The sequence below is a fragment of the Astyanax mexicanus genome, chromosome 14 (assembly GCF_023375975.1).
Source record: "Astyanax mexicanus isolate ESR-SI-001 chromosome 14, AstMex3_surface, whole genome shotgun sequence".
NCBI classification, from domain to species: domain Eukaryota; kingdom Metazoa; phylum Chordata; class Actinopteri; order Characiformes; family Acestrorhamphidae; genus Astyanax; species Astyanax mexicanus.
Window position 1 is genome coordinate 38,115,932 of NC_064421.1, and position 12,068 is coordinate 38,127,999.

The 12,068-nt window shown below is 39.5% G+C and overlaps 1 protein-coding gene across 8 annotated transcripts in view; it reads left to right on the plus strand.

The window, feature by feature from the left end:
- Positions 1 to 12,068, plus strand: part of esrrga (estrogen-related receptor gamma a) — a 123,639-nt gene that overhangs the window by 27,059 nt on the left and 84,512 nt on the right. For 2 of the 8 annotated variants that reach the window (XM_007240482.4, XM_022672679.2), the window contains exon 1: positions 1,941 to 2,282. In XM_007240482.4, the coding sequence (XP_007240544.2) occupies positions 2,227 to 2,282 (56 nt within the window). In that variant the 5' untranslated portion in view covers positions 1,941 to 2,226. Of the gene's footprint in view, positions 1 to 1,414; positions 1,507 to 1,937; positions 2,287 to 12,068 lie in introns of those variants that run through there. The other 6 variants (XM_022672678.2, XM_022672676.2, XM_022672680.2 and 3 more) reach the window with 6 other exon arrangements.

A 12,068-nucleotide genomic window follows, 5' to 3' on the forward strand; every position in this document is an offset into this window, starting at 1 on the left:
TAACAGCCTTAAATGTTAGTTCATTCAAGTTCATTCATATGTAAGAATGTTAATATGCAACAGTAATAACACAATGGATAAGTCATGTGTATGTATTGTTTAGTAAGTTGATATTGTTATTAATAATTATAGTACAATATCATGACAGGCCTTATCACAAATAAAATAAATATAATTTCATAATCTGTCCAGTAATAATCTGTAGATAATGGGTTATATATTTTTTTTATACATAGATAAATTTGGCTTTAAATTTCATTAATCATTTCATTTAAATTTCTTTAAACTTCAATAATCTCACTCTTAGACATAATTTAGATAGTATAGTTGATAGTTGATAAAGAAGATACTGTAAAGATGCTGTGCCCATCAGACTGTGCTTTATTTAAGGAAATTCCCTTACAGCCTTACAGTCGTGTAAGTTTAACTGCTGTGTGCTCTCTTTTGTTTTGAGGCGCAGGAAAGGTGTGTTTTTGGGGAGAAACAGGGGCTCGAATCTGCAGCAAGTTTTTGGATTACAAAAGGCGGCCAGAGACAATTTGGGCGGCAGCGTGGTGGGGCAGACACAATAGTTAGCTGGCCGCTGCGGCTCCTGAATTTTCTTATCAGTGGGGAATTGCGCTGCGCTGAGAGCCCAGCAATATCTTCCCTGCTGCTGCTGGAAATGCAGCGAGCGTGGTGACACACACACACACACACACATACACACACACACTCAGACATGTGCGCACACATTTACACACACGCACACACACATACACACCGACTCAGGAACAGAGAGAGAGGCGCGCAAATGTGGCCCAATCATTCTGAAACAAAGGGGAGTCTTTGATCTTTTCTCACGGACGGACCCAATCCCCCCCACCCCTCCACACACACACACACACACACACAAACACACACCATGCCTGTGAATAATACAAGCCAAGCCATCATAGTTTTGGTCCACTCCAGACAGCTCAGCTTCACTTCAAAACATTCTCCACACTTTTTTTATACACTATATACTCTCTTATACACACTAGCTATCTATATACCACATAGAGTATATATGAGAGTATATAGTTATATAGTGCGGTAGTGTGGAGAACTTTCTGCTGAGAACTTTTTGCTGTGTGTACACAAAAAAAAAATAGAAATTCTTATAGTAGAATATATTAATATATATATATATATATATATATATATATATATAGTAATTATATGATTGTAGTATTGTACATACTACACTATATATTGTTTATAGCTTTATAGTATCCTCATATAATTTATACCATATATACACTATATGCTAAATTCTTTGATGTACAGTGTATATTTATATAGGATGTATTATAACCAGTGCAAAGTCAGTTAGCATAAGCGTATGCACATGCCCCAGTTCAGAGGTTAACGTAAGTGCTTGTTCTTACAGTTCGCTGGTTTCCAGTGTGGGATCTACTGGCGCGGGACCTTCCCGGTGCAGGCAGGACAGACAGAAGGCGAGAGAAGGATCTGCAGAGGGAGGTGAGCGAGAAAAGGAGCAAACACATTGCTCGCAGCACACAGCTTCATTTACAATGTTTTGTATCAACAAAGTGAGCGCCTTTATCTCCACGCTTGACAGTGTGAGCCCGCAGATAAGCAGTGCTGCGAGAGAGAGACATGCACCGCACTGCCTCTTTAAATCTCTCTCTCTCTCAAGCTCTCTCTTTCGTTATACCCCCCTCTCTCTCTCTCTCCCCCTCTCTCTCTCTCTCTCTTTTGCGCTTGCTCTATCAATCTATCTACCCCCCTCTCCCCTTCTTCTTTCTCACTGGCTCTCCCCCGCTTTGTCCCCTCCCTTCCCCGTCCGCCCGCTCTCCCGGCTCGCGCACACAGCACCTTGTCCGGCTCCAATTGGCTGAGAAGTCACCAATCTGGCGTCGGGAAGGGCCGGGGGGACTGCATATGCAAAGCCTCGCTTCATATTAATGAGCAGCAATCGTGGCTTTAAGTCCTTGATTAGAAGAGTGCAAGAGCTTTTGGTCCCAACTGGCTGTGCCTATAGGCTTGTCACCGGGAGAACGCTTTCTGTTAATTGCACCGCTCGAGTGACGGGACAGTGAGAGGAGGAGAGAGAGAGAGACAGACACAGAGAGAGTGAGAGAGAGAGAGAGACGCAGAGAGAATAAGAGGCAGAGAGAATAAAAACAGAACTTTGATTTATATAGAAGGGCTTGCTCAAATGATGGTCGCAGAACGCAAATGGAGTCGGTAGAACTTTCGCTCCCCGAGTGTTTCTCGTTACACTCTGAACAAGAGTAGGTAAATTTTACCTTTTCTTCTTATTCCTCTACTACTTATTGCTCTACCTGTGACTGCCTGACTTGTGTATGTGTATGTGTGTGTGTGTGTGTGTGTGTATATGTACAGTATTTGAGTGTGTGTATATGTGTTTGTATAGATGGTGCTTGTCATTGCTAGTCATGTGCGGATATATATATATATATATATATATTTTTATGTGTGTGTGTGAGTTGTAAACAGTATGTGTGTGTGTATGTGTTGTGTTCCTGTACGCTACCTGCAGTGCATGTCTTAATTATTAATATTAGCAGTATTATTATTATTGGGGAGATGGACCCATAGCATGTCCAGGTTGTTGATATTCTTACCGTTACTGTCGTTACTATCGTGGTCACTGTAACTGTCAGGTAGTTAGTCTAAAGCCTACAGTGTGTGAGAGAATAAGAGTGTTAGAGTGTGTGTGTGTGTGTGTTAGTGCTAATGCACAGCTATAGGTGCAGTGTGTTCAGTAATAGAGAGAGTGTCCCTTACCTGTGTACTTGTACTGTTGGTTAAGCTTCCCTTACAGGGAGCGAGTGCTTAAAGTGCAGCACTCTGAATTCTCAGAGAATTCTTTCTCACTTTGTGTGTTAAAACTGACCTATTCATTGTTCAGCCACTCTCTAACTACTATAAGTGGAATAATAGAGAATGAAGAGAATGATTTTATATATTTTTTCATTTTTTTAATAAAAAACGAAACAAACAATGAAATAGTTAATTTTTGGCGTGTAGGACCCTGTGTTTGTGAGAAAGTATGGAAGAGGCATGATGCGAGAGTAAGAGATTGTAAGAGAGAGAAAGAGAGAGAGAAGGGAAGAAAGTGGTCCTTAGAGAAGGAGAGCTTGAATCACTGACCGGCCGCTCAGCATGTGGCTCACCGGAGGCATTAAGGACGGCACGCGAAAAAAAAAGTGGCGGTGTGAGAGGGGGTGAGAGAGTGCAGGACAGATGATGGGGGGTTGTGGTGGTGGTAGTGAAAGTGGCCCTGTGCTTCAGCTCCGTCTCGCTCGCTCTCCGCTGTCAGAACGGCTGGAGGAATCCCTGAGAAAGTGATCCATAAATCAGTCCCAGCTGAAGGGTTGAGCTGTATATTTTATATTTTATAATTTTATATTTATATATCACTTTTGTGTGTGTGTGTGTGTGTGTGTATGTGTAAAATAATGGTATTGTAATAATAATAATATCTTAAATAATGCCATTCTTTCGTGTAGTGCAGCTTTGAGACTGATCAAAACTTTAGGAATCTTGATACATCATCCATATCCACGTATATATATATATATATATATATATATATATATATATATATATATATATATATATATATATATATATATATATATATATAATTGTTTATTCTAGTCTATTAATAGTTCCAATCTTTAAACAAACCTTCAGCTATTTTTTTACAACATATATACTCTTAATATAACATATACATATAATTGTATTATATCATAAAGGAGCATGAAGTTCTAAGTGGGTTGTATTTGATTTAGTATTTGGCAGTCAATGCAAGTTTATTTATTTATTTATTTATTATTTTGTGTCTGTGTGTAATGAAAAATCACACACCATAGACCACTGTCAGATTAAATTGAATTTTATTATTACAGATATAGGCCTCTTTTTATCTCAAAAAATAAAATGACATCTTAATATTTTAACAAGTTAGCATTGTTCTGGCTTTATATATATATATATATATATATATATATATATATATATATATATATATATATATATATATATACAAAACTATATATATATATTATATAAAACTATGTTAACTCTAGCGATGTGGGCAGCCAGTGCAGGAATCAGAGTCAGGGCCAGGGGACAGAGGGGACGCGGGAGGCACGCGAGAAAGCTCGACCTGTGCATCTTCCTCTTCCTCAGTGCGTGCATGCAGGCAGTACCAGAGGAGTTATCATGAGTGCAGATTTGATTGTTTGGTTGTTTGATAGTTTTAATTGATTGATTGAAGGATTTTACTTTGAACACACACTCTCTAACACACACACACACAGATACAAAGGTTGGAGCCTGCAGGATGCAGTGATTCCTGTTCAGAAAGTAGAAGTGTAATATCATGCACGGATAATGTAAAGGTGGTTTAGATCAGTGAAGCCCTGGCTGAGGTTCACACAGATACAGAGAAGGTTGTGGGATCCAGCTCTCAACCAGAACAGCTCGGCAGCTCTTTACCTTCGGCGTGCTCATTACGCTCTCTGGATTAAGGCTTGTGAAAGTAAATGTAAAGATAAGAACATCGCTTTTCCACAGCTTGCTTCTCTTTTTTCCCCATTTTCCTCATTTGCTGCTTACTTACCGTTTGATCTTTTCTTATAATACAAATTAACTGGCAATATTCTAATTAGTATATTAACGCTGGCAATAACAACAAGTGGCAGTTAAGCTATTATCATAATTACACTCGCTTACTGCCATGCATGTACATTTCATTTGCATGCTCGTTTTAATATTTACACACACACACACACACACGCTGCACAAGATGAGGTTTAGGAATTCAGATTCAATAATCCAAAAGCACATTTCACACCCTCTCTTTGTTTTTAAATTTCCTTTCTGCGGGTGTGTGTTTGTGTTTGAGATTGAGATATTTGCTGTTTGTGCAAAGAAATGTCATTACAAAAATTATATATAAATACATAAATAAATAAATAATTCTTTTTTATATAAATATAGTGTTTTTTATTTGCTTTTACTTTACAAATTTTTACATTGAATTGAATGAAATTTGTGATATTCCTTATCGTACGTCTTTGACATTTCGCATGTACACACACACGCACACGCAAATAAAATAGTTGTTAAACTGATTGTGTGATAATATCATGTCCACACACATGAAATATATAAATATATAAATATTATTTGTTTCATATATGAAAATGTTAGTATTTTTCTGAAAACACCAATTTAAATTCAACTCAGTAGTTGGATGTTTCAGTTTAAAAACAGGAAAAATTGTGGTTTCGCAATTTAATTGTTTTATATGTGTAATAATTACACGAGACACACAATTAATACAATTTTCCAAAAATGCAAGAATCTGTGTTCACACCAATTTTTCACGGCAAAAATCAAGCGACATCCTCCAGCAGAATAGCGGCAATCAAGGGTGTCTGTTCTCTCGGCGGCGCTCAGATCATTTAAATTGTACCTGGTATCTCGGTGAGCGTTCAGGCGTGTACGACCTTTTGTCGCTTGGCCGTGGATTTGCCGGCTGCTCGGACCTGCGGTGGCCCTTGAAGAAAATGTGATGATTTTTAAGCTCATTTCCACCTTTTCTCTCACTTTTTTTTTTTGCTCCGTGTGAGAGGAGAGGGGGTTGAAAGCCCCGGAGGCAGGGAGATCAGAGGGGGAATAAAGGGAGATTGCGTAAATTAAATTCCATTTAATCTCCTTATAAAATCATTTAATTAATTTATCTTTTAAATTATGTCAATATTCATGCCACTGGTTTGCATTCTTATTTAGTCCTCTGTCTGTCATACTCCTTTTTCTCTCACATGTGCGAGAATGTGTGTGTGTGTGTAAGCGCTACTGGCATTGTTGCTTTTGAGCTTGTTTGGATTCGGGTCTTTTCGCTGTCCCTTGTGTGAAGGTGTCATCCTTGTGTGTGTGTGTGTGTGTGTGTGTGTCTGTCTGTCTCTGTGGCCTGTTGTCGATTTCTGTCTGGACACTCTTTTGTCTTTACGCCGTTCTGCTCATAGAAGACGGAGCTCTGCCACTTCCTCTTGTTTGAAGGGGTCTGAAGCATTCCAAGGGTAATTAACTCGAGTTAAAAGAGACAGAATGCCACCCCCGCCCCTCCGTCCGCCGGGACTCTTTCAGGAGAAAAGAAGGGATGGGAGGGCAGTAAAGAAAAGAGGGGAGGTATATTTTTTGGCCTTTTGTTCCAAAGGTGCAATAAGTGGCCTCTTGGACTTGTGCAAGTGTACACACTCGTACACAAACTCAGGCACACACACACACACTCACGTGAAGCAGCCGCAAAATAGTCACACGCAGGTGCTGTGCGCTTGGCATCACACACATACACACACACACGCACACACACGAACTAGAGGGGAATAAAAGAGCACAGGGACTGATGATGCGATTGTCAATTTGTGTGATTTATGTCACACAATCCGTCATCATTTGTTTTCAGTTCTTTTAAAACTACTTTTTTTTTTTTTGAAGACAAAATGAAAACTCAGCCTTAAAGGTTTTAATCAGAGTTGTTACACAAGATTTTATACTGCAATTAATAATTACACCAATTACACTTTATCCCTAATAGGAAAAAAATATTTCGTTTCATGATATTTAAAGATTTTTCTGAAAGATTCATAATCTACGCTAAGAAAATGGATCAATAGCTGAATAACAGTGTTCTTAACAAATGCCGAATTATTAAATATAAAGCAATTAAAAATTGTATTTATAGTAAAGTGTTTTACTTTAATTCGTAATATGCTTTTTAAAATTAAACACAACTACAGTTATTGCACCGTTTGTAATTAAATGTAATGCTCGCTCAGTTGGTCAGTTTTTTTAAGCACTGATGATATCTACAATATTATAAAATCAGTATGATATATGATAAAATATCGTAATTTTGACCCATCTCTTAGTTTCTCTGGTCTGTGTTGGTAATCTCTTCATCTCTCATGCTCTTCTTACCTCGTTCTGTGACTATTCCCGTCTGTATATGGTATCCTTTGCTGTAGGTTTGAGGAGAGGAGAGTAGGTGCGCTGGAAGTCGTGGTGTGGGATGATTAAGTTACAGGAGGTCAATAGAGGCTGTGGTCAGTCTATAAGCAGGAGGATACGGTTGGGTCAGATGAGCATGTGAAAATATTCAGTTTTTCACTCAGAGTGTTCTCTGTTGGAAGCAGGACCCGAGTGCTCTGAATCAGATGGTTTTGGAATTCTTTCTCTGGCTTTATGATTATTGCACGCTTGTTTTATTGGTTGTTGATAGCTGATGAGAATTGATCAGCTGGTATTTGGGTTGTCAACAATCAGATGTGTTCATATGGGTTTAAGTAATGATGGAATTAAGTGAGGTTCAAGTAACGCCTGGTCTCTGTGCATGTGAAACAGGGTAGAAGCTTCAGGAAGAGGGGGGGTAGAGTCTGGATCGTAACCATTGGATTTTGATTTTTCTTTTTTACCTCCACTGCTCTTGTATTAAATGATGAAATTGTCATTGTCCTGTAGCAGAGAAAGGGAAATGAATGGCCGTGTGGGCTGGCAGCTGACAGTGAAATATTTCAGCTCTTTCTCCTATCATACTTCATGTGTGTGTGTGTGTGTGTGTGAGCATGTGCCAGTAAAAGAGAGAGAGAGAAAGAGACAGAGAGAGGGTTGTGTGTGTGTGTGTGTGTTAAGTGGAGAATGACTGCTCTGAACGTTCTTCGCGCTTCCACCAATTCTGCTTTAGCAGGTTGTGTCTGGACTCTGGACGTACACATTTCAGTCACCAAACCCACCCACCTTACACCCTCTGTATCCCCTGTCTGTCTGTCTGTCTACATTAAGTCCTTCCTAGTCGTGTTATCATACACACTGTACACTTTCTTTATTATTTGCTGTAGACTTTTATTACTTTTAATGCTTTTTGATATAAAGCGTAAGTAAAAAATAAGAGTGATGGCTCAAAATGTTAGAATAAGAAACTTTTTAATGTATAATCAAAAAAGCTGCAATTCTGTTGGTCAGTTTATGATGAAACCCGCACAGCATGCATTGTTGTTGTAAACGACAACAGATATGTCCAGAATGTATTCTTTTCATTTTAATTGATATGATATAATTCTGATGTTAATATAAACTATACACTCTAAACGCTACAAACATATATTTCAAGAACAGCCTGTCAAGAATGGACTGTTGTCTGTGCCTACGGACTTTTGAAAATGAATTTGATAAAATCGTATCACAACTATAGAACCGTTTTCCATAGTCACATATTAATGATATTAAATTATTGTCTAGTCGGAGCACAATAAATGCTAATAGAAATAAAAATGAGTTTTTCTCAGGCAGTGTGTGCACATGCATGTGTAGCGTAAACTCACATGACCCACTGTAAGACCTGCTGTAAGGCCATCTCCACAGACATAATACTGTATCTACTGTAGTTTTTGTTTTCTCCTGTGCTGTTTAACATACACTACATGTCTGTGCAGTTTTAATTCATCTCCAAAAAGTATTTAATTCCCCAATGACTCATTTGTGATTAAATCAATTATGATTTATTTACACATATTGAGCGGCATTTCAGCAGCTCGTATTAATTCGGACTAGTATGATCCCCCCTCCCACCTGCGTAGATTATGCGAGCCGCTCTGATTGGAGGCTTTTGCATAAATCTGCTTACGTGCCGCAATGTTTCCAGACAGCAGTGGATGTACCTGGCTGCAGGAGGGATATGACATAATGTGAACCTGTTTCCGGGTCAGATCTGGGTACAGCACACGCATGGGTACACACGCACACACGCACAAGCATATCACGGCACATCTGTAACACACTAGACCTGTAAAGGGTTGAAGCTTAAGGCTGTGTGTGTGTGTGTTTGAGAGAGGGGGGGTATGAATACAGGGCATTAACAAGGCAATAATATTTGTGTGTTGCATTTGTGTGTGGGTTTGCTTTACCAGTAGAACCACCATTACATTAACCTTACCATCTGCATACACACACACACCACACACACACACACACACACACACACACACACACACACACACACACTACCCTGAACAGTAACATTCCTGCGGAGAGGCTCGTGTTTGGGGACCGCCCTGTCCGAGCGCGCTCCTCTTTATGAAAGCTGACAGTCCATCTGCGTGGTTGTCGCACTGCTGAAATCCCCCTCCCCCGCCCCAATGTAGCCCCCCTGCCTAATTCGCCCTGTCCCGTTCATCAGCGCTCAGACCCTAGAGGTCCGGCTTCCGTCTCCCCAGCGCACTGTAACAAGGACCCCTGCTGACGCCAAAAAGCACACAGCACATGCTTGCCCTGCCGCTGTCACTCGCCCTGCCACTGCCCCACAACCGGCACAACCCACCCGGGCCCTTTCGCTGCCTCGGCCTGTGATTATAATCTGCCAGATTAGACAGAACGAGGAATTAGGTGGGTGTTTAGGTTGGGACGCATGTTGTTTTACTTGCATAGGTTTGCTTTTGGGGTTCATGAGAAATAGAGAATTGGTATTAGAACTTTGTGTGTGTGTGTGTGTTCTGTGTTAAATTGCATTGACATGCAAAGTAGTGTGCATTAGTTTATTAATTTATATTAAGATGCAATATGCATGAGTATAGGAATGTGCATTTTGTATGTGTGTGATCAAAAATGTTATGTATTTCAATGCATGCATAGCAGTAAGAAGCATGCCTTGTAGAGGGCTGGCATGTAGAGAGTAATTAGCGGTGTGTGTGTGCGTAGCTGTGTGTGTAGTTGTGTTGCGTGACCTGTTAGGGAAGAATGAGAGAGAGAGAGAGAGATGGGTACAGAAAGAGTGAGAGAGGGGGGAAAGGAGGTGACATTTGCGATGCTTTGGGTGCTTCCTGCACTGGGGTGAATGGTACCTGTCTAATCAGTCAGAGCTCCACCACCATTCACAGATGGAACAGCAACACATGAGTGGGTTGCTGAATATCGGCCGAGACAGCACACACACACACACACACACACACACACACACACACACACACACACACACACACATACACACACACTTGCCTTAATTCAGCTCATTGTCCTGTGTGTTAATCCTTGTCCAAGTAAAGGCTACGCTCACTCATTCTGACAGGAGCGTGAAATGGGTTCAGGTAGAATCTCAGCAGTTCAGCCGCTCTATTCAGCTCCATGCTACCCATTACTGTTTTCCCCCTCTTCCTCTCTCCTCTCTTCCTCTTTCTTTTTCTTTTTCTTTCTTTCTGACCGATTCATTACCTAATAATGTATTCATTAATTGTCCGTAAACGTAATTATTAAGACTTTTTTTGTTTCCACTGACTGTGTTGTGGGCGTTCTCCTGTTTTTGTCTCCTAGTCCAGATTAATCCAGTGACCATATTATATAGACTGAAATTAAATATAACATGATAATATATATGGTTGTATATTAATGTTAGCCATACCGTCTAGCACTATTTTAAAGTTAAACTAATTATTATTGCAATTGTTTTAGCCATATCAATAATAATAATAATAATAATAATAATAATAATAATAATAATAATAATAATAATAATAAAATTTCCTGTCATCACCAAAAATTCCTGTAAGCTGTTCTTGTGTTGTGTTGCACACCAGTTGATGAAGCAGATAAGATAAGATGCATTCACTATACACGCTATACACTCGAGGAGGGGGGCTCTGTTAGGACTGTGCACACATAGTGTTGTGTCTGCTAACACAGTTTTACTCTGTTATAAGAGAGGGGATTAAATCATATTCCTTTTTATGATTTTATGACTCAGAAACTATAAAATGAATGGGCTTCACTCAGGCAAATTTGCTGCACATTAGGAAAGGTTCAGAAATCACTTAGAAGAATGTGTGTGTGTTTGTTTGTGTGTAAAGCTGTGTGTATTTAGTGGTTTTAGTGTCTCTGTGTGTGTATGTGTGTGTGTGTGTGTGTGTGTGTGTGTGTGTGTGTGTATGTCCGAGTGTGTTTTTCTGTGTAGAGCTGTGTATATTCAGTGGTTTCAGTGTGTGTGTGTGTGTATGTGTGTGTGTCTTTGTGTGTGTGTTTAGGGATGTCATGCTATGCTTGTGCATGTTTGATTGTGCATGCTTTTCTAGTTTTGGATTTTCTTCTTCTTTGCTATCCAAATAAAAAAAGTAACCTTTTGTTTTCCAAGCTAAATTCTAATATGTAATATCAGTGTAAGATCATAATTTTTGCTCATTGTTTAGGGTTCAAATTAAAAAGGAGAATTATTGGCTTTTGATGTAATTTTTTCCGTGTGTTTAGAAGAACAGCATGGCCTGTCTGGTATGCCGAATTTTTCTTTTTGCTACTTAAATTGCAATGAATGAAAAAAGATGTGTACGTTCATATCAGTGGACTGTGTTGCAATTATTTATTTACAGTTATTAATGTAAAGCTGTATGAATAGTAGTTGAAAGGTGCAGCAGTATCGCGGGTCGGTGTCGTGGTGGGGCGTCTGTGGAAGTTGCCGCGTGTGCAGAGCGGATCGATTCCCCTGCTCACTCGACCAGGACTAACGGCAGCACATTACGCCAGCGCGCGCGTGTGCGTGTATGCGTGTGCTGCTTTCCCCCAATATGCCCTGACTGCCTGTCCAGCCCCAACACACATACGCACACACACACACACACACACACACACACACATACACATATGCTCAGTGTTTGTGTAGTAAACACACACTGATCACAAACACATACGCACACATCTCTCAGCTGCAGCTCACTGCCTCTTCACACAGTTAGCTCTGAAGTTAGAGATGATTGCAAGTCATGATAACCACACAATTAGATTATTATACAAAAGCTGGACGATATTGTATAATTGTATTCTTATATGTGTAAGTATTGAATGCACGACATGCTTTAATAAGCATGTAGAGGATTACTGACCCTTTTCTCTTTATAGAGAATGTAAAAAAACTGTTTATTTGAGGAGGTTTAGCAAAACTGAATAAAATCCACTTTACTATGCATACAAGAGTTTTAACATTTTAAAAGTCTTAAAAGTCA